Source organism: Vulpes lagopus, chromosome 1, assembly GCF_018345385.1.
Source record: "Vulpes lagopus strain Blue_001 chromosome 1, ASM1834538v1, whole genome shotgun sequence".
Lineage (NCBI taxonomy): Eukaryota > Metazoa > Chordata > Mammalia > Carnivora > Canidae > Vulpes > Vulpes lagopus.
Genome location: NC_054824.1, coordinates 48765074 through 48787404, shown reverse-complemented (window position 1 = coordinate 48787404; position 22331 = coordinate 48765074). Strand labels below are relative to the sequence as shown.

General features: G+C 37.2%; 1 protein-coding gene across 1 annotated transcript in view; it reads left to right on the top strand.

Annotated features, from left to right (window-relative positions):
* Positions 1–22331, top strand: part of LOC121486650 (E3 SUMO-protein ligase ZNF451) — a 90185-nt gene that overhangs the window by 731 nt on the left and 67123 nt on the right. Inside the window, exons 2-3 of the mRNA XM_041747711.1 lie at positions 154–237; positions 9927–10007. Of these exons, the coding sequence (XP_041603645.1) occupies positions 154–237; positions 9927–10007 (165 nt within the window). The remainder of the gene's footprint in view (positions 1–153; positions 238–9926; positions 10008–22331) is intronic.

Below are 22331 nucleotides of genomic sequence, written 5' to 3'. Positions count from 1 at the left end.
ACCCGCCTCCATCGGCTCTGCGTGCGCTTGGCTCCACTCGCTTTCCTCGAGAGCTTGCTGTTAGAGCGCTCCCCGTTTTCGTTCCTTCGGGGACAGTCTCTCCCTCCGAGGCTGTGGCTGAATAGCTGAGCATGTTCTGGCTTGTTTTTATAGATGATAGAATCTGCCCCTCCAGCTGGGCCCGAGGCATCTGAGGCAACGACGGATGAAAACGAAGATGACATTCAGTTTGTTAGCGTAAGTAGCAACGATGTTCGGGTTTTCCTCGGAATCCCGAGACCCTGCGTGGTAAGCCCGTTATGTGAGGATACCTCACCTGCGCGTTCTCCATTGAGCCGCCGGGTATGAAGGTCTGGTAGGTGCACCAGACACTTGGGGGCTTGGCGTAGGGTTAGGAAATTGACCAGAGGAGGTCTCTGAGCACCTGCACTGGACACCACGAAGACTGTTCGAAAAAACATGCCTCGCATTTAATCATGCTTCTTGTGCCTTCTTAGCGCCATTTTATGCTTAATCTACGCGAAGTTCTGGTCTCTCAAGAGTGTCCTCTAAGAGATGACCTGCAGGTTAGAGGGAAGGGGCCGCTAACAGATGAGGAAGGAGGTAGAAAACAAGAAGGGTTGCAGGAACTCAAAATCTGAGCGTTCTCTACTTTCATGACATGAAGGCAAATAGCTTGAAGACTTCACCAACCTCTGAGATCATCATGTTACATCATAGTGCAAGAGTAGATATTCATAATGAAGATCCCTGCATCACCAGGAACACACAGTTTTCATAGTTTCTTCCCTTTGGGACAGTGGTCTATAAGCATTAGTAGGTGTAAATGTGCAGGTTCCTGGGGCTCACTCCACACCTGTGGAATCAGAATTTGAAGGCAGGACCCAGGAATCTTCACTTTGGAACAAATAAAAGGACATATGACTCTCTGAACCATGCTTTTGTAAAGCCTTGATTTGGGGGAAAGGGGGCCCTGATGTATTTTGGGATGGTCTTCACCCCAAACTGTAAAATTTTGCGAAGACTCTATTTAAGTGGTATCTTAGTTAGCTAAAAACTTCTCCAAAGCAGTGATTAGCTGAAGTTTGCTGTTAAACGTGTATAGTTTTTCTTTAATAGATTGTCAGATGTGTATTTGTTTTTATTGATTTGGGGCATTTTGTAAAGCTGGTTATTAGATGATATCCTCTACATACCCCAGTATTAGGGCTACTGTGGTGATCCATTGTTACGTTGTGTTTAATGGGTTTATTTAGGAGTCTTTAACAGATTTTTTTTTTTTTGTCCTCACCATTGCCAGTGCATATTGTGCTTTGTCCTTTTTTTAATTCTAATGTAGTTAACATACACTGTTAAATTAGCTTCAGGTGTTCTCTGTCCTCATTTTAAACTTAAGGGTTTTGGGGATGGGAGTGAATTGAATTGTGTCCTGCCCCTTCATGTGAACTAAAGTATGTTGGTAATGGATTTCCATGCTTCTTAGGACAAATATTTCAGGTTGTTTCTGAATATTGATATATTTGGAGAATATTTATCTTGATATTTTGTTCAAATAAAGGAGTGACATACTTTATAGACCATGGGCCTTGCTTTGAGAATCACAAATGGAATTAATAAAAAGGTTTTAAAACATTTTTTTTTGGTACTTGTGGAATGAAAAATTGTATAACTTACCATTAACAAGCTTAAGGTATTAAGCTGAAGTTGAAAATATTCAATAATTTTTAAATCTTAATTTAAATTTTAAATTTAGAGAATATATCTTTGCATGAAGAATAAAAAATATGCAATCAATCTATTGTATATTCATTCACTTTGATTCAATCTTATACTTATCCCTAGGGGTTGATGAATAAAGGTTCAAAGTTCTGATAGTGCCTAATGGAGAATTATATGTAATAAGTGCAATTACAATACGAAAAGAAACCAATTAAAAACATTTCTTCTGGGGATCCCTGGGTGGCGCAGTGGTTTAGCGCCTGCCTTTGGCCCAGGGCGTGATCCTGGAGACCCGGGATCGAATCCCACGTCGGGCTCCCGGTGCATGGAGCCTGCTTCTCCCTCTGCCTATGTCTCTGCCTCTCTCTCTCTCTGTGTGTGTGTGACTATCATAAATAAATTAAAAAAAAATTAAAAAAAATTTCTTCTGTATTTTTAGTGATAACACTTAAATGATAATAAATGATACCTTTATTCTGTTTTAAAATAAATTCCGAGACAGAGCCTTCTACTTCTCTTTGTAAACTAATCTTATATTTGATTCCTTCAGGCAATACTTAACCAGTCAAAATAACAAATTGTTCTCTGCTTAAGATTTCTTCAGATACAAAAACGGCATTATGGTGTCACTTCTTGATTTACTCTTTGAATTTCTTAGTTCACTCTCATTAGTTTTCTCAACTTTAATCCACATGGTGGCATATCAGTCTTTTTGTGGTTTGCAAACTAAAGAGTCTAGAACCAAACAGAATGCTGAAGGAAAGGAATGATAAGGATGTGGAGGTGCAAAAATTAGTTCTTTCGTTTAAATTTTGTTGATGGGCAGCCCTGGTGGTGCAGCGGTTTAGTGTGGCCTGCAGCCTGGGGTGTGATCCTGGAGACCCGGGATCGAGTCCCACGTCAGGCTTCCTGTATGGAGCCGGCTTCTCCTGCCTGTGTCTCTGCCCCTCTCTCCCTGTCTCTATGAATAAATAAAATCTTAAAAAAAAAATTTTTTTTTTTTGTTGTTGAAATGTACATACAGAGAACTGGACTATTTATAAGTGTACTGTTTGATTTTGCAGTCAGTGCCTGTATGATCTCAAATGACAGTATTGCCATAAAAACTTTAAAGATTTTGCTCTCATTTTTTGTTTAGTTTAGAAATAGAAGTGTGACTTCACCTGCCCTCCCCCCACCCCACTATTGGAAAGGAAAAGCCTTTGAAACCTATCAAAACTTTCATAAGCTAAGATGGCAGAAAGTGAAAAGCAATTAATTTATATTGCTTTTATAATTTATATTATAAAATTCAGATTAATTTATATTAAAGCAATTAATTTTTTAGCATTTCCAAAACAAAAAAATATTAATAGTAGTGTATTAGAAGGGGGGCTTTTTTTTTTTTTTTTTTTTTTTTTTTTTTTTTTAGAAGGGGTCTTTTTTGATACCTTAGGACACATCTTGATAATAGATGAATAAAATAAAGTAAGGTACAGATGCTTTCAGACAATTCAAAGCTATGGCAGTGAGATGATGAGTTTAAATTCCCAGGGAAAGATCTTGGCAGTGCTGTTGTTGCTACTTTGGGTCCATGCTGCTTCTATAATGGCTTGCAGCAAAAGAAACACTGTACAGTAGCTTGGCTTTTTATCTTTTTTTTAATAAGCAAAAATTCTCTTCAGGTTTTCTCCAGTTAGTGAAAATAAGTACTAATGTAGGTCTTTTGTTAAAGTAGTGTTAACACAAGCTTTCAAAGAGTGAGAGTACCATGATGCCTTATTTGGCCACCATCTTTCTGTCTGTCTTTGCAGATATTTTAATTTACTTCCAGAAAACTAGTTTAGCTAAGAACTGATGACATTTTCGCAATGCTACTTTAGATATAAAGATATAAAAACTGCTGACATAACCTACTGTAGTTTCGGTAATAGCACATGAGACAGAGACTTCAGCCAAGATTTTGGTATAATGTGAAATCATTGAATGTGTAGAAATAGTGAAGAAGATCAAGGTGTAATTTTCTAAGTAACTTCCAAAGCACATAGGTCAAGTGATAATACTTTAACTGTAGTAGAAAGGGGTCATGGGCAAAAATATCAGGTTATCTTTTGGCTGCATGACTTTGGCCTATAATTAGATGAGTAAATAAATACAAATTATGTTGGAGTTCGTGATATGCAAAGTCATTAAGTAAATACTCTGGAACTACAAAGATTAACTGGAAATATGTTCTACCTGTAAGTATCTGTATTTCAGTGTGGAAGATAAGATGGGTGATGAGAACTGTGTAAATAGTTCTAGTGGAAAGTAGTTTTATAAAAAGTACATGGTGCTATTAAAAGAAGGCAGACTTTTTTGCATAGGTAAGTTTCAGTATTTGTATTTAAAAGAGAATTATGAGGGATACCTGGGTGGTTCAGTGGTTGAGCGATCTGCCTTTGACTGAGATTGTGATCCCGGGGTCCTGGGATTGAGTCCCGCATCAGGGTCCTTGCAAGTAGCCTGCTTCTCCCTTTGCCTATGTCTCTGCCTCTCTCTGTGTGTCTCTAATGAATAAATAAAATCTTTTAAAAAATAAAAGAAATGAAAGAATTTTGAAAAAAGAAAAGGCATCAAGGGGCGCCTCGGTGGCTCAGTTGGTTAAGTGTCTGCCATTGGGACAGGTCATGATCCCAGGGTCTTGGGATCCAGCCTGCTTCTCCCTTTCCTTCTGCCTTCCTCTCACCCTACTTGTGTTCACTCTCTCTGTCAAGTAAATATAAAAATCCTAAAAAAAAAAAAAAAAAAAGGCATCAAAATGGGAAAGCAGAGAGGATTATATGTAGTTCTGGAGGATAAAAATTTTTAGGTAGGAGGGGAAAGGATGGGCCAGATAGTGTAGATTTCGAATTATGCACTAAATTTAGACTTAAAGTAGGCATTTGGGAACTATTTGAAATTTTTGCTGGATAAGACTGCAGAAATAAACTATATCCCTAACTTCTCTATATGGAAATGTATCCCCAAAGCACATGCATCATTTAAAGTTTTAGATTAGATTTGTGCATCTATGCTCAAATCCATATTCGTTTTAGACTGGAGTAAGCTACATTTCTTTTAGACCATAACTTTTTATTTTCTACTTAAACTTGACCCTTGAGCAACACGAGTTTGAACTGTTGTGTCCACTTGTATACAGATACTGTAAATATTTTCCTTATGATTTCCTTAGTATTTTGTTTAGCTTTATTATAAGAATACAGTATGCACTACATCCAGTGTACAAAATAGTGTTAACTATTAATGTTATTGGTAAGTCTTCTAGTCAATAGTAGGCTTTTAGTAGTTCCATTTTTGGGGAGTCAAAAGTTATATGTAGATTTTCAGTTCTGTGTGGTGGGAGGGAAGGTCAGCACCTGTAATCCTCATGTTCTTCAAAGGTCAACAGAAGTAGGTAATTGGTGTCTGGCTTTGTATGAGAATAATTTTTCTGATAACCGGAATGAAAGCTTTTTGTGTCATTAAAAAAATTTTTTTTAAACTTAGACTATTAATTCAGCTGTGTTCCTTTTTTTTTTTTTTTTTAAGATTTTATTTATTCATAAGAGATATACAGAGAGAGAGGCCAAGACACAGGTAGAGGGAGAAGCAGGCTCCATGAAGAGAGCCTGACGTGGGACTTGATCCCCTGTCTCCAGGATCACGCCCTGGTCTGAAGGCAGGTGCTAAACCGCTGAGCCACCCAGGCGTCCCTCAGCTGTGTTCCTACACTATTTTGCTTTTATCAGTGCTCCTGGCTCTAATTGTGTGGCCTTGGGGAGTAGAATCCTTTGATTTTGTTATGTACAAAAGGGATGTGAATGATGATTTACTGATTGGTGGATGGAGCAAATTCAAATAAAATACCTTTGATTGGAGGACTACATTGATTTATACCTGTTAAGAACATAAGCAGTCATTATAAACATTTTAAGAAATCATGTTTCTTGGGATGCCTGGGTAGCTCAGTGGTTGAGCATCTGCCTTTGGCTCAGGGTGTGATCCCGGGGTCCCAGAATCTTGTCCCATATCAGGTTCCTTGCGTGGAACCTGCTTCTCCTGTCTCTCTCTCTTTCTGCCCTCTCTCTTTCTGCCTCTCTCTGTGTCTCTCATGAAAAAGTAAATCTTTAAAAAAAAATTATGTTTCTTGATATTTATATAATATGCATTTTGGGATTTTTTTTTTTTGGGTAGTGGTATGAGTTATTCAGAGTTGGCGACAATAGCAGGAAGTCTTATTGAAGGAATACAAAGTATCTTAAAAACGTAGGTAATAAGGCATTGACTTAAAAATAGTGTGTAAGGGGGCACGTGAGTGGCTCAGTGGGTTGTGTCTGCCTTTGGCTCAGGTCATGAACCCTGGGGTCCTGACATTTAGCCCTGCGTTGGACTCCCTGCTTAGTGGAGAGTCTGCGTCTGTCTCTTCCTCTGCTGCTCTCCCTGCTCTTTCTCTCTCTCTCTCTAATAAATCAATAAAATCTTTAAAAAATAAAACCAATAGTGTATAAGAGTGCCTGGCTGGTTCAGTCAGTAGAGCATGCAACTCTTGATCTTGAGGTTGTGAATTTGAGCCCCACAGTGGATGTAGGGATTACTTAAAAATAAAGTCTTAAAAAAAATAGTAGTATGTATGCTTTGAACGTAACCTCAGAATTAGAATGACGACACAGGCAGTTATATATTTAGAGAACCAGGTGTACTTTATTTAGTTTTGTCATTTGTTAAATAATAATTCACTATTTTACCTTGTAAAGTAATTGAGGATTAAATGAAATAATGCATATGAAGTCTTCAGCACAATGCCTGTGTAGGCTCAATGACCTATGTTACTGGTTAGTAGTAAAATAAATGGAATACTAAAATGTTTTGATTCTTTAAGTTCATTATGGTGGAATTTTTTTCAATATCCAGTGTGAAAATTAGCTAAAGTGTAGAGTGTTTGCTTATAAATATTTTCCTTTGGGATACTTATCTTTTTTTTTTTTTTAATTCAGCCTCTGCCTCTTTGGTGGTATCAAATAGGTATCATCTTCTACCACTCTCACTTAAAACCTCACAATTATTTGTGGAGTGATTGAATAAGTACTTTAAAGGATTTGCTTTTTCTCATTTTTGGATTTTTTTTTATTCCTTTGATTAGTGTGAATCATATGAAGTTACTGTTCTTCGGCAGTTCAGAAACGGTTAGATGTTAATCTAATGGTTCTCGCCTCAGTAGTAAATTTCTTTCTTTTCTTTCTTTTCTTTCCTTCCTTCCTTCCTTCCTTCCTTCCTTCCTTCCTTCCTTAAGATTTGTTTATTCATTCAGAGAGAGAGAGAGGCAAAGACACAGGCAGAGGGAGAAGCAGGCTCCATGCAGGAAGCTGGACGTGAGACTTGATCCCGGGTCTCGAGGATCACCCTGGGCTGCAGGCGGGCTAGACTGCTGCGCCACTGGGGCTGCCCTCAGTAGTAAATTTCTAATAATCTTCTCTCATCATTCCCTTCTCCTGTCCTTTCTTTTCTGCAACTATTTTTAAATCCCATCTGTGACCATTTTCCTGATTTTTTGGTTTTGAAGTGTCTTGTTGGTTTTTTTTTTTCCTCCATTCTACTTTTTGTTTTGTACTGTTACCCTCTTTCTTTTTTGTTCCCTCTTTCATCTCCCTTTTTTTCCTACCTGTTTATGGAAGCTCTGTCCACCCCTACCTCTGTATATTTCTGATTACCTGGAGACTTTCTTGGTGTGCTGTTTCTATGGACATGTAATAACAATAATGTACATTTCTTGAAGAGCTGAAACGGTGATTATATGAACAGGAGAAGCTATCATATTTTTATTTCTTCTTTTTTGGGTTGCACGATTGATACTGACATAGCAGTGGTAGATTTTAGTCTTAAGGTAGAAGATTCATCTCTGTGGACTGTAATTGGAGAATATTCTGTCCCTCTTTTCCTCTTTTTTAAACTTCCATTTTTACAGCTCCAGCAAAAATCTTAATTATTACATGATCTCCACCCAGGTTCTGCTCTCTGGTTTTATCTTAGTGGCTAGATAAAACCTATTTGAAAGGATAGCAGTTTACTGCCTGGGCAGAAGTTGTAGCCTAAGGGAGAGGAAACAAGTTACTTTGAGACTGGATGCCTCTTCTCAGGAAGAATATCTTTAACTAGATCTTAGCTTCTGTCAAGCTTTTTCTTTTTTTTAAGTCTCCCCACTTTAGTCTTTCCAACTGATCATATCACTGGTTTGCCAGCAGTCAGCTTTCTGCACCCTAAGAAATCTTTCCCTCAGCTGAATTCGCCTCCAGTGTCTCTTATTCTTGTACTCAACATACTAGATTTTTAAAAATAATACTCTTTACTCATGGCCTTTACTGCCTTTTTCTTTTCAAGATTTTATTTTTAGGTAATCTCTACGCACAATGTGGAGCCTGAACTTACAACACCAAGATAAAGTTGCATGCTCTGCCAATTGAGGCAGCCAGGTGCCCCTACTGCTTCATTTTCTACTTAATATTTTAGAGCCTGGCTTCTTTATGCTCACTACTTTCTTGAAGTAGCTCTCAGGCATTTAAAAAATCTTGTCAAATTCAGTGACAGTTTTTTTGGTTGTCAGCATTTTGGACCACATTTAGCATTGACAACCTTTTTTTTTTTTTTTAAGATTTTATTTATTTAAGAGGGAGAGAGCAGAGTAAGAGAGAACACGAGCAGAAGGGGCAGAGAGAGAGAGAGAGAGAGAGAGAGAAGCAAGCTCCCCACCCAGCGGGGAGCCCAACCTGGGGCTTAGTCCCAGGACCCCAGGATAATGATCTGAGCTGAAGGCAAATGCTTAACCGACTGAGCCACCCAGGTACCCCTAGCATTGACAGCTTTTTGTTGAGATTTTCTCTAACTTCTTTGAATTTATGCATTCCTGACTCTTCTTCCCTAGCCCCTGATTACCTACTTAGCAGTTCTTTCTGAGCCCTAAAATTCCAGCATTTCCTTGAGAACCTCCTTAAATCTCCTCTTTGCTTTCTTTGTTGGCTCTATCACAGTTTCAGTCTGTCTTTTAGGGGAGCAACTCCCAAATCTGTATGTCTTAACTGTGTTCATATATCCAGATTATAGCCCTACATCTCCAGCTGTCTACCAGTTACCTTTGTGTACCACTGGTACATCAACCTGTTATGTCTAAAAGAATGTTAGCTTCCTGTTTCTGTATTCCAGATTTATACTAATGGCATTAGTATCCTTCTAGTTGCTCAAGCTTGAAACTTTAAGGATTTTTTTGATTCCTTGTTATTATTGGGGTTTTGTTTTGTTTGGGGGGGACTTTTTTTTTATAGCCAATCTTTTTTTTTTTTTTTTCATTATACCCATGTATTCTCTTGTAGGTGTACCACAATATTCTCTTTACCTTTATTTTAGTTTTGCATTATTGGACTGATTAATTATCCTGCCTTCCCCACTTTCCATACTTGTCTGTATGATTAGTCTATTTAAAGCACAGCTCTCATGTTTTTCCTATCTTTGTGTTTATTGATTCCCTTTTGCCTATCAAATAAAATCTAGGCATTTAGGCCTAACGTTCAAGGCCTGGTCTGTGATGCAGTCAGTATGGTTGGAAACAGGATGAAGAATCAGATTTGATATTTGACTATAGGTGTGGGACATAAAGCTGAGCTGTTAGTCAAAGAACTGCATATTTTTGAGGTTGGTTATCAGATAATTAATACTCATCCCACCTAAAATTCCTGTAGCACTCTTCCTTTATTAATACTCATTTCCTCAAAGAATCAATATTGTCCTAATAACTCTACAGAGGTTTTGTTTTTTTTTATTTTTTTAAGATTTTATTTATTTGAGGGAGAGAGCATAAGCAGGGAAGAAGAGCAGAGTGCAAGGCAGACTCCCCGCTGAGCAGGGAGCCCAATGCAGGACTTGATCCGAGGACTCTGGGATCAAGACCTGAGTCAAAGGCAGATGCTTAACTGACGAGCCATCTAGGTGCCCTCTACTAAGGTTTAAACTCTTTCTTTTAGACTTTATCATTCTTATTTATGTACTCTGAATATTTTTCCCTATGTTTGTTCTGATTATTTTCTGTCACCCCAGAGGCTTCCTCTTTAGAGGAATTGGTGCCAGTCCAAACCAAAAAAAAAAAAAAAAGATTGTTTTAAATGACTAGCTTAGTTTGAATAACTGTACATGACTTGTTAATTTGTTCAATTGTTTCATAGGAAGGACCATTAAGACCTGTTCTTGAATACATTGATCTGGTCAGCAGTGATGATGAAGAGCCTAGCACATCTCGTAGTGATGTAAGTACATTATATTTGATTTGCATTTCTTTCACCTCTGTCATGTAAAAGGCATTGCCTAAAGAGAGTTGTCAAGTCAGTGGTGGCTGTATTAGGAGCTGTAGTACTTTAGAAGATGGCTCATTTCTGTAGGATGAGCCACAAAAGGTGTCCCGTGAGTCCTTGGCCCAGACTATCTCCTACTCCCAATTTTGTTTCTTTACTTTCAGTGAGGATGTGAAAGGATAACATGACACAGGAAAATTCTAAACCTTGAAGATGGTATCTGATAGAAGAAAAATGGAATAAAAACTGCAAGCTTTTTGGCTCCTTGTGCCCTTCTCCTTTCCTGTCTCTCCTCAGGTGCCATGTATAACTGAATCCTTTTCTTCCAGAACCATGTGGCCACAGAATGTTTATCTTGGAAGAAAGGATATGTGAAGATCCTTTAGAAAATGGAATGTGGAAAAGGGTTATAGGTGGCATAGTACTTTAGTCATCACTCCTTTTAACCTCGTCTATCCCTCACATAGAGTTTTTTTTTCCTCTTAACTGGCTTGGTTGTGGCTTTGACCCTTAAACTGATATTTCCCTTATTCTGAAAATCAAACTAGCTGAGCCCTTTGTAGCAGTCTTGTCTTTGATTTGTCTTAGCTCAAATGTCTATTACTGGGTTGTTTTCTTGATGGGTTAGATAACTCTTGGCTCTTGTTCAAGATGGCCAGAAAACTTTCTTCTTGACACAGGGGATTGAGACTTGGACTTGGAATAAGTATGCCTAGGTTTTAGTCTGAACTTTCACTCCTTATTAATTCTGTGACTTTGAATAAATTAAGCAGCTTTTAACTTTATCAAATACCTACCTCACAGGGTTGTTGTGAGGACAAAATGAGTTAACAAATACATATGTAAGCTCCTTGGAAACTACAAACCATGAAGTAGGTCTATGCAACTGGGAAGTTTTGTTATTCATGGAGAGTGAATAGGAGAGCATTTTTAAAGGGGCTTAAAAAAGACTCTGTAATAGGGACTTTTAGAAATATTTTCTGTTCTCAGTGGAACTTTCCCCGAAGTTCTCTGTGCCATTTTTTAGCTTCTACTTGTTGACTTACATAAATTGAATGGGATTTTTTAAAAAAGATTGTTAATCACTGGTAGTCTCACCACCTCTTCTTATCCTAGCATGAGACCAAGCAGCAGGCCAGGATGGCACCCCTTGAGCTGGGCTTGTTTTCACTCTTTTTTTCATAAACAGAGTGCCACATTAATGGCCATAGTTGGTATTGGGTTTTTGGGGTAGTGAAGCTTATGGATTTGACTTCTGTGATCCCCTTGCTGATCTGTAGTGGATTGCATCTTTCGTTGTTATTATAATAATTTTAAAAATTGAGTTCTACTTACTGGACATGCATCTCTGCACTTGAAAGTTAACATATTAAAAGCATTTTTTTTTCTTCCTTGGTTTTCTTGTTCATGTGGATAACCCAGAGAATGCCTGAGTCTAAGGTGCCATCCTCTGAGAATCATCGCCCAGAAATGTGCTCTAGCTGCAGTGTTCCTCTTCCCATTGGAGACAGCAGCTCCTCCTCTGGGAGTTGCACCAGCAGTCCACAGAGGATAGTTTCTCAACCTTCTTCTGTTGAGAACCCATTGGAGAACCAGAAAAATGATCAAAATAATTCAGATATTAAGATCTCTGAGACAGAGACCCTTAAACCATCACAAAATTATCAGACTTTGCCTTCATCTCCAGTTCTGGTCCCCCAAGAATCTTTGGCCTCTTCAGAGGTCAAGGAGGATTTACCTATAGAGTCTTCTTCAGCTTCACAGCATGGACAGGATGCCATCCTTTATCTTCAGACACAAGTGGCTGAGATGTCCCGAGTGATACGTGATCTGCAGTCTAGGAGCTGTTTTAGATTTCATCATTCTAGGCCAAGTGAGAACTCCTCAGTGCCGTGGGACATCTCCACCTCCAAGGATGAAAATTTATCCACAGTTGATGAAGAAGCTGACTGCAAATCTCCCTCAGCTGATGACAAAGGGCAGCCAACTGACCCCAGTCAGTCTAGTTTCACAGGTCTTTTGAAAAGAATGGAACAGAGAGGTGTTATAAAGAGAGTAACATTACAGTCTGAAGCAGAATCCTGTGAAGGAAAACCTGATTATGTGACCTCTAAGAAACGTTTGGTTCCTCCGTTGCATCCGCTTCTGAGAATTGCCACTACTGAGGTTTTTAAAGACCCTGCTGATTGCCATCCTTCCTCCTTCATGGGGCACAGGGTATATCCTGTGGCCAAGGATACCTCTCCTTTCCAACCAAATCCACCAGCTGAGGGCCCTATTGTAGAAGCATTAGAGCACAGCAAAAGAGGAAGCACAACATCTCCTCTAGATTCTACCTCAAAAGAAATGGAGGTCATGGGTTGTAGATTTTACCATGCCGCTTCCATTGCAGCCCGAGCTGCTAGCTACATGGCCTATATGACTCAATATCAGCGTAAACTCTGGGAAGATATGGAGGATCTGGTTCATGACCCAGAGTTTGATCGTGGAAAAGCAAGATGTATAATATCTGATGGTATGGATGCAGGCCTTTGGCAGCTTTGTACTACTAGGGATATAATGGATTCCGTAGTGAGAGTTATGGCAATGGCAATAGACTACAGAAGACAAGCCTGGCTCCGACTTACATCTCTCACTAAGAAAACCCAGGAAAAGATCTCACACTTGCCCTTTGATGGTACTTCCCTTTTTGGGCAAGATGTGAATGCTGTTGTTGCAGAAGAAAACAGTATTAAAGAAAATGACTATAGAGACCACAACAAATACTATAACCAACATCGATACTTTTACAGTCATGATCAGAAAGCACATTATCACAATAGAGGATATTCCAAAGGAGATTGGTACAAACCTCGAAATCATCCCTATAGATACAGAAAAAAGGGAGAATCTCCAGAACGCCACGGGTACAAGAATTAATAACCTGTTTGCGTTCACCAGTATAGTCCTCCAAGAGCCTAACTATTTTACTTGCTACTTCCACTCAAAACAGGATCTGCAGGTAGGAGGTCACCTCAGAAACTGATGCATGTCTGGAATTATCACAACTAACATTTAAATTCTAGACTTTTCAAAGAAGTTATAATAAAGAGACTCATGTTTTATTGGCCATGTGAGCAATAGAGACTTTCATCTAAGTAGGTTTGGACAAAGGTTTACCCATTATTTCTGGTCCGAAATAAGTTCAGAGGATGGTACTCAGGAATCTGAATCCTCTTGTGATTAAAGAAAAATATAAAGATTTATTCCTCAGGAAAATCTTACTGGTAAACTGAGGACTAGTAGATTTGGGGTCTGGAAATAACCTACTATTAGATCTTTGTTTACTAATACCAGAGGCAGATCCTTCGTTTTTAGGTCATCAGTGCTTCCTTGTTCAGGCTTCAGCTTGTCAGATCTTCACAAAATGACAAATCTGTTGTACTCTGTTTATGTCAGGATGATCAACTCAGCAAGAGTCCATACTATCAAGCTCTCTGAGACTTCAGAATCAACCATGAAGCTGTGTGCCAAGAACTGGAATACAAATCAAATTTTGCTAAAACCAGTTTGCTTCCAGTGGGATGGCTAGATGTTATAGGTCTACTGTGGAGATACCAGCTGGAAAAAGACTTTCCTACCTATAACATCTCTAGAAATTTTCACGATAACTATCTTTATCAAGACTGATGAATACCTTGTCATTACCACTCAGAGCTACATGTGAGAGAATTCTTTGTTATCATCACATCTAAGTCTTTTTCTTATCAAGCTCTCATAATAAGAAGCTGTGAGACCCAGTCATGGTGTTCTTTCAGGATATTCTGGGCCTTTTATCAAGATGACCTTAAACAAACCTACCTTCTAAACAGTTAACTTTTTTGAGCTTGATAATGCATCACTCTAAACACAAAAAAGATATGTACATTAATGCCCTGGATATAAAGGATGTTATACCATCCAGGCATGCAAATCTGAACTCTTACAAGAGAATTCCAAACATGCCTGACAATCTGGTCCTCATAAAATAAAGAGGAGTGCCATCAAACTAGATGATACTGAGAATCTTTAAGTGTTAAACTGTGAATGTCATAAAGAGAACATCTCACACAGCTCTGTTTCAGGATATCTTTAAATGATATCCACTAGAAATTTCTTTAAAAAGTCTGAAATCAAGACTTCAATGACATGTTCTTGGTTTATTGGTCCCTTAATCTAGTCAGACTCTATCACGAGAGACGACTTACCTTTTTGCTCCCAGTTGGTTCCATTAATAGTTCTTCACAATTCTGGAACTGGCAGCAGATACCTCAATTGTATATCCCACAGTATCTTTTTAATCTCAAGGCAGTGGCTGTACAGTATACCAGCCCTTAGATCCTCGTTTTTGTAGTGTGACTTCAGAAATGGAGAAAGTGTCAAGTTTGAGAGGTCTGAATACATCATGTAGTATTTGCTTGGCAGCCAAAAAAATTTTTTTTTATCAACAGACTTAAAATTTTGTAACTTGGTTTGTCAAACATCTGCGTTTTTTTCATCTGCTTGATCAAAATATTTTGGTCTACCGTTAGTGGAATATAACACACTGTTTTAGAATTCATGTGGTTTCTATCTCTTGCCATAGTTCTTGTACAGTGGTAATTGATGTTTTCCCTAGTCCCCTACTTTTTGATAGCTGAAACTCTTCTCCCTCCATTGTAACTATATTTAGCACCCTTTTTACTACTTTTCTTCCTGTTTGTGCTAGAAATTGAAGACGCAAAGACCCCTACTTAGAAGAAGCTATTTTATTTTGTCAGATAATTTCAGAGTACTGCAGTGGTCCTATGTGTAGATTAAAGCATAAACAACAGTCCTGATAGAGGAAATCATCTTGCCAATTTGGTCAAGTTATACCTAGAGTTAATACTTACCTTTTATTTTTGTATATTTCCACAGTATTATACTTCTCCTTTTTTTAGGTCCATGCCAGTGCTGTAGAAACTCTTTCAAATTGAACTCTAGAAGAGCATTAATGAACTACCTGAAAAGAAACAAGGGCCTAAAAATATTATAGAAGGATTTTTATAGTTTACAATACATATCACATCAGTCACGCAGTCTCATGTGCCCTTGATGTGGCACTGTAGTTACTTTTAGGAAAGGACTAGTCACAGGTGAACTTAATTGGAGAGGGACCTTGAAATTCTCCTATATGGCTGCACAAAGTCGTTCCTAGTTAGCTAAGGCTACTTTAGACTGCTCCCACTTTTCCATTTCTTCCCTTTCCTTCCTGAATTAGATACTGGGTTACAAATGTGAGATTTTTGAGGTACTCTTATTTTCCAAAATTCAAACCAAAATAAATGATGCTTGAAGATGTAATTCTCTGAAACTGCTTTGGCACTTCCACTTAACAGCTCCTCCTGTTAAACTTTTTTTTTTTTTTTTTTCCTTTTAAACTTTTTATTTTTAGTTGTCAGGAAAATGAAAACATAAAGTTCACCACCTTAACTATTTTAAAGTGTACAGTTCACTAGTGTTTTTTATATTTACATTGTGTAACTCCTCTAAAATATTTATAAAACAATGTTTGCTATTCCCTTCATCTTGTGTTATTTATGTTGCTCAGTAATAAATATTGCTTTACCACTCTAATTGATAAGCTCAAGCATCTCCTGAGAATTTTCTAAAAGTGGAACGATACTGAATTATCAAATTGTTGATCGAGTAGTAGGTAACTTCTGAAAGGAACCTGACAGTTGAGTGGGGACTGTCAGAATGTAGTAGAATGGGAACAGCTTTTAGCTGTAGCCAGTGTCTTGATCGCAGAGGAAGCAGTATCCTTAACCTGTTTGTTGATTTTAAAATCTTTCTCTGGCATACTTGAATGATGATAGTGTTATAAAACTAAAAAAAATAGGGATTTGATCTAGGGGGTTGATCTACTGCAACCCCAGTAGCATATGGAGCTCACAATTAGATAATAAGTTTTCATATTGTACCTGCCATAGAATTCTCCATGGGTGAACCTTGGATGTTTAAATCTCTCTAGATTTTCCTAGGAAGTTTTGGTATAGTTGCAAATTTAATGATTTGGTATTCTCAATGGGGATGCGTCTAATCCTTTTTCTTCAAAATGTTATTTCTTGACTAGACGTAAAATGTATATGAAGATAATATGATTTCTTGCATTTACTGTGTACAGAGAAACTGTTTCCATTGTTATATGAAGTGCCTTTTTAAATTTCACCCTATTGTTTAAAACTTAACATTTTGATGTCTTGCATATGTTGCTGGTGATATTTATGTGAGTTCTGTACAGTGAGTTTTTAAAATCTTGTAGTTTATTCATCTGTACAATTGCACTATCTAAATGTACTCTCCTTCTGAATGTTAATTTGTTTTCTTTATAGCACTGTTAATCCATTTCAGAAGGTTGTAGAGTATGCCCTTCCCCCTTTATTTAAATAACTTCACAGTAGTTCTTTTTAGTTACTAGTGATTGGCTCAGTTTCCTGGGCATTAAGGCAGCTTTGTTTTCTGTCTGCACATTCTAGGTTTTCTGATTGAGTCATTTGTCTCCTATCTAACCTTGTTCTAAGCCATGATAACACAACTTCTATTGATAAGTGGATGTGTTTACTTGGTGAGAAGAAACAAGGACATTAAGAAAAGTAAATTTGCTGACACTTTATTTTTTTTAGACAGTGTAACAGCTTCCTTATCGCTGTGTAATTGCATTTAAAATTTTTTTAACTGCGTGGCAGCTTCTTTAGAATTCCATTTATTTACTTAGCCCTCAAAATGATATTTTGAGGGGAACATAAACTGTTCAGGATACTTGGATACTATTTAGTATATTACATTAGTACTATGCTAATAATTTACTGAATGATACCTAAGTGACCTGATTGATAATGTCCTTAAGGACCCAATACATCAGGATAACCTCTCAGGTACTAAAAATGAGGAGGTTGGAATAGACACATTCCAGAATCCCTTCTAGCGATAAAATTGGATACAGAGTTAAATGACATGGATGAACAGAGTTAAATGCCACATTCACTATTCTTGAGGATATAATTTACTGGGATTCTGATGAAGGTTAGATTTTATGGACTAGATCTTTGTAGAAATAGTTTAAAGATTGCAATAACTAAAAAGTTTTGTTTTTAACATGAGGCATATTTTGCCCCAGACTTGCACTGTTTTAAGTTTCTTTGTCTTTTGAAATTTACCATTCTTAATGTTAGTGGCTAGTCCAATAATTGGTTGTGATATCTGTGTGCATCTTATGCATGTCATCCAGTTGACCAGGTTCATTCTATATAGTTGTCATTTGTGGATATAGAAACCAATCAATTCTTCTGTCTTCTGCTTAAGAAAATATACAGGTGGAAGTTACTATTTGACTGATGATGATCACTATTGAATGCAAATCTTTTAGTTATTTTTCAGAAGTAACAAGTTTTGTAAGCCATCAAAATATTCTTTTATGGAATTTCCCTTCCTGGATGAATGATGAGAATATTGTTTTATTAAATCTTTTTTTCTCCTATTGATTACTGGGATAATATTTTTGTACTACTTTGTCTTTTCTTTTGTTTGCCTTTATAGTAATGAAAACTTTTTATATTAGTGTTTGGTACCATTGAGATACCTTATTACTGGAAATTATGTTGGCTTCCAGTGGGGTATATCTGGAAGTGATCAGTCCAACTATGTCCTTTTGATGTTATCATATTAATTTCATTCTTTATATTGATCTTTTCTTCCTTTTTATGTAACACCTCTTTCTAGGATGTCTGATCTTCCCTTTAATCTCTGATGTAGATTATATTTTTTATTCAACCAGTAAATACTAGCCAGGATTTTGATGTGGCTTTGTGTTTGTGTACTTAAATACAATGCCTTCAGCATTATTGTAAGAGATTTTTCTAGTTTTCTCCTTTGTCCGTTTTTAAAAAAGTAGCCAGTCCAGTCTCTGGAACTATTATTTACTGACTTTTGAAATTCAATCAATTTTTAATGCCTTATTTAATGGCAGTATTATTTTCTCATTTTGCATAGTTTTCACACAAATATATTATTACATATAGTTTATGGTTAATTGCATCTTCTCATAAAAATTGTAAGCCCATTACCATACCATGAAGTTATAAAAAGCTCTGACATATACTCTATCTTAAAATTACCCAGTTTTCTGTAGGTCTTAAGGGCTTTACCTGTTTTATTGAGATGTCTATTTCACATGATCTCTTGGATTTTCTGATGCCTTGTCAAGAATTCAGTAAGAATTCTCAGGTTGTCTGTACTTTGTCATAGGACTTTGGAGATCTTTCAAGTTGTATTGAGTTTTCTAATACTCCTAAGTATATTCCTTGGTAGAAGTGAAAGTAATGCTTTGTATTTAGTCTTATTTTAAACTCTGCTTTGATCTTAAATGCTTCATATGTTATTGTGAGTTCTGTTAAGAAGTCTCTTTATAAGACCTATTTTCATATGCTTCCCCTCCCCCCCCATCGGCTACCTATCATATGCCTTCTCTTTTCTGTCCTTGCCCATAGGAGTAGCTGTATCTCATCACTCAGTTTTAAGGGCTACAATTAGACCTCTTGATAATTCCTACTTTTATCTGTGATAGCTGTGTTTCACACTATTTAGTGTGCGTTTAACACTAATGTCCTGTAATAACTATCATGTTTGTGGTCCCTTTACCTATACCACGTTAATTACTGGGGCAACAATGATATGAGTGATTAGGGGGAAGCATTTTCCAAGTCACAAATTTCAGTTCCATTTTTTTGAACATACTTAATTGTATTAAACATTTCTGCTCTTAGGTGTGCAGTGCTTCCTTTTTTGCCTTGGTCTGAGTATAGTCAGTGTTTAATTAGCCTTATTTAGATTCTTAGCAACAGTTGCATGCATGTTATAGCCTTTGTCTAATGGCTTATAACAACTCCTGTTTACTTTCAGCAAAAATATTTTTTGAGATCTTGAAAGCACCTTGATAGCCTTAGGTCTAAAAGTTGTTTTCCTGCATGGGAAGCAAGTATAGGAGAAAATTTTCATTTATAGAGCTCACATTTAGTACACTGTTAGAAATTACAAGGCGTTCTTGAAGAAATTCACCCTTATTTTGCATATGAGAAAATGAAACATCATTAAGCACATTGCTCAAGTGATGGAATGTAGCTTTGAATATTGACTATTCCTCCAAAGTCTCAATTCAGCATTGTACTAGGCTGCCTCTTTGTGTTTTTCAAGGCTCAAGTTATAACTTCTCTGAAAAGCTAATTTGACATATACTAATCTTTTTCTTCCCTTAATTTTGTGTTTATGGCTGTACTCTCATCCCTTAGTACTTGATGTCTTATATTAACTAATTCCTGGTCATTTCACTTGTCCGATCAGAAACCCTAACCTCTTAGTTTTTCCATTGAGATTTCACTGTGGCACTAAAATTGTTCATGATGAATGGTCATTGGCTTGTTTCACATAATCCATTTGTTTTCAGCACTTACCATTTTAGTCAAGGGTCTTTTTTTTGCTTTTTTTTTTTTTTTTTTCTGCCTTTTGTGTTACAACTGTTTTGTTTCAGATACTAAAGTTTGGTGTGTATGTGGGGTGGTGGTTTTTTTTTTTTTTTTTTTTTTTTGGCTGGCATCTTTAGGATATTGGCTAGGAAGGAAGGTGGAATGGTGCAAAGCACAGGTATGTAAATTCTAAGACTTTCATCTGAGTATTAGCAAGTCACTTGTTTCCTGAGCCTCAGTTTTCCTACTCTCAAATGAGGTAATGCCTGGAAGTACTTTGAAAATTCAAAAGCCCAGTATAGATTTCTTTTCTTTCAAAGGTGTGCTGTTTCTACCTAGATATAACTGTTGGATGGTATTGGATATAAATACTGATACATTTTATGATGTACATTTAATAGCATGTAATAGTTCATGTCATCAGATCATGTTCCCCTTGTTTACAGTTTTTTAAGGCTTAACCATTAAGCTGTATTACAAGCTCATCAATACACTAGATCATTGAAAGGCATATTTAAAGTAAAATAGTCTCTTAAGTGCAGGCTAAGAAATGCTCATGATAAATAATAAGAAAAAATAAAAGAATGTAGAATGAAGAGCTAGGATATGTAGGTATGTATATGATTTTTGATGGATGCTGTTTTGTCACTTTGTGTCTATGTTGGCAACAATCTTCTATCATAGTTTTTAATAACTGTATGCAGGCAGGCACTGAGGAAGGTCTGGGGGAACTGAGAGTTATTAATAAGAGATGGTATATTCTCTTAAGAAAAAGAAATAACCAAAATGATGTAATTGTCCTGTTTGGAGGAATGCCTGCGATGAAGTTGGAATGGAAGAGAGGGCCATCTAGAGGGATCAAGGAAGCTTTTCTTACTTAGCAAATAATTTGAGCTGGGGTTTGCATCATGATTAGAGAAGAGATAGTTGGACCAGTGGAGAATCAAAAGCCAGGCATTGAGAGGAATCAGTGTATACAAAGGCATGTGGAACATTGTGTCTGGTTTCAGAACTTTCTGGAACAGCCTTTATGCGGGACAGTTGGTGGAGATTAAGCTGAAGAAAGGATAAATTACTCCTGGAAATGTATTGGTTCCCACCTATTTGAAGTGTACCAAGTTTGTGTGGCCATTATTTGTGAGGTTATAGACGTAGTCTGTCTAGAGTTTGCTTTGTACCATAGTCCCCTGTGGACATCTAGAGCAATTCTTTTTCTTTCCTGAACTGAGCCAAAGGAGGGCTTTCAGTTAGTGCACCTCTAGTCCCAGGCACAGCTTAAGCAGTGAAAAAGAACAGACACTGGTAGAGAACAACTTTGAAGATGAACAAGATGATGACATTAAAGTGGAGTGTGACAGACCATTATGGGGATACAGTTGCATATTTCAGGACCTCCTATTGGCATTGTGTCCTCAGTGTAGCTAAATGTGGCTGATTTCCCTGTACCTTGGTTTACAGATAATTTGAGGGTAGACTTGGGGAAAATGAAGTTATTTATAAAAATGTTGCTTCATTGGAATTTGGAAGTGGTGTATTGAATAACAACCTCTAAACCTTGTGCCAGTGGTATCTCCAGCAGCACCCAAAACACATTTTGTCAACATCCTGTTTGTTTTTTCTGTGATTTGAGTTTCCTTTCTTGCTTTTGTTGCCACTTTCATTCACCGTTTCTCTTTTCTCTTCCTAATTCATCTTTTTCTTCCTGTGCCAGAGGTATAGCAGTGGCACTCAGGGTTAAAGTTATAATCTTCCCCTTGCAACTTCAGAGATATCTAAAAATTCTCAAGTTCCAAATATGTTTTTGTTTTGTTTACATTTGGGTTTTTTGTTTTTATTTTGTTTTAGGTTTTGGGGGGGTGTTTTGTTTTGTTTTTGTGTGTGGTCCTGTACTGAAATAGAATCAAAGTCATTCTTTCTAGGAGGGGATTTTTATAATTATAGATATGGCAATTGACCCAAAAGACATTACAGGAGGAAGAATCTTACTTAACAGGTTTGGTGGTACTTGCCTTCTTAACTGAGTTAAGTACTTTACAGAATGGGGTATATATGTATGTTTTTAAGTTTGCCACATAAAGCAGATGTTCTGTGTACCTAGTATTTGTAAACAGTAACCAGTTGTGGGTTGGGAAGATGATTGCTTTGTACAAAAGGGTTGTTTCCTGGTTCCAAAGCTTTGCTGCTGGAGATGGTAAATAAATATTGTACTGCTTTGCTGTGTTTATCCCTTCTGCTCTCTCTGTATTTGAATATAAAATTCTTGAGAAAAACTGTTGCTTTTCAAAAAGTTATTTTGGGGTGTGGTTTGAGCCATAAGTTGGGTAGAAGGGGCTTCTGTTAAGCAGAACTTCTGGGAGTGCAAACTTCAGACCAAATTCTGAACTGCAGCTTTAGGATGGGTAATAATAAGCAGGCTTTGAAATTTGAGTTTGTGTGAAATAATGCAGTTCGGAATTCTATTCTAACCAAGTGTACTGGTCAGATAGATAGTTACAATAATTTATGAAGTTAATTCATTCCACTTTCACAGTTGCCCCTTTGAGCTTTCTTTTAAACTTGGGATCCCTTCTTTAAATAGAACATAAGGATAATGGCTAGAATAATTATTCTCCATCTGATGCACCTCTGACTAGTTTGTGCCAGCTGACATTCAGGGAGATATTATAAGAACAACAAATAAACATTTGCCTTGGATTATTCTCTATATCCCTCTCCCTATTCCTCTCCCTTACCTCCTGCAAATTTCATCTTCCCTTATTACTGGCTTTTCTATAGCCAA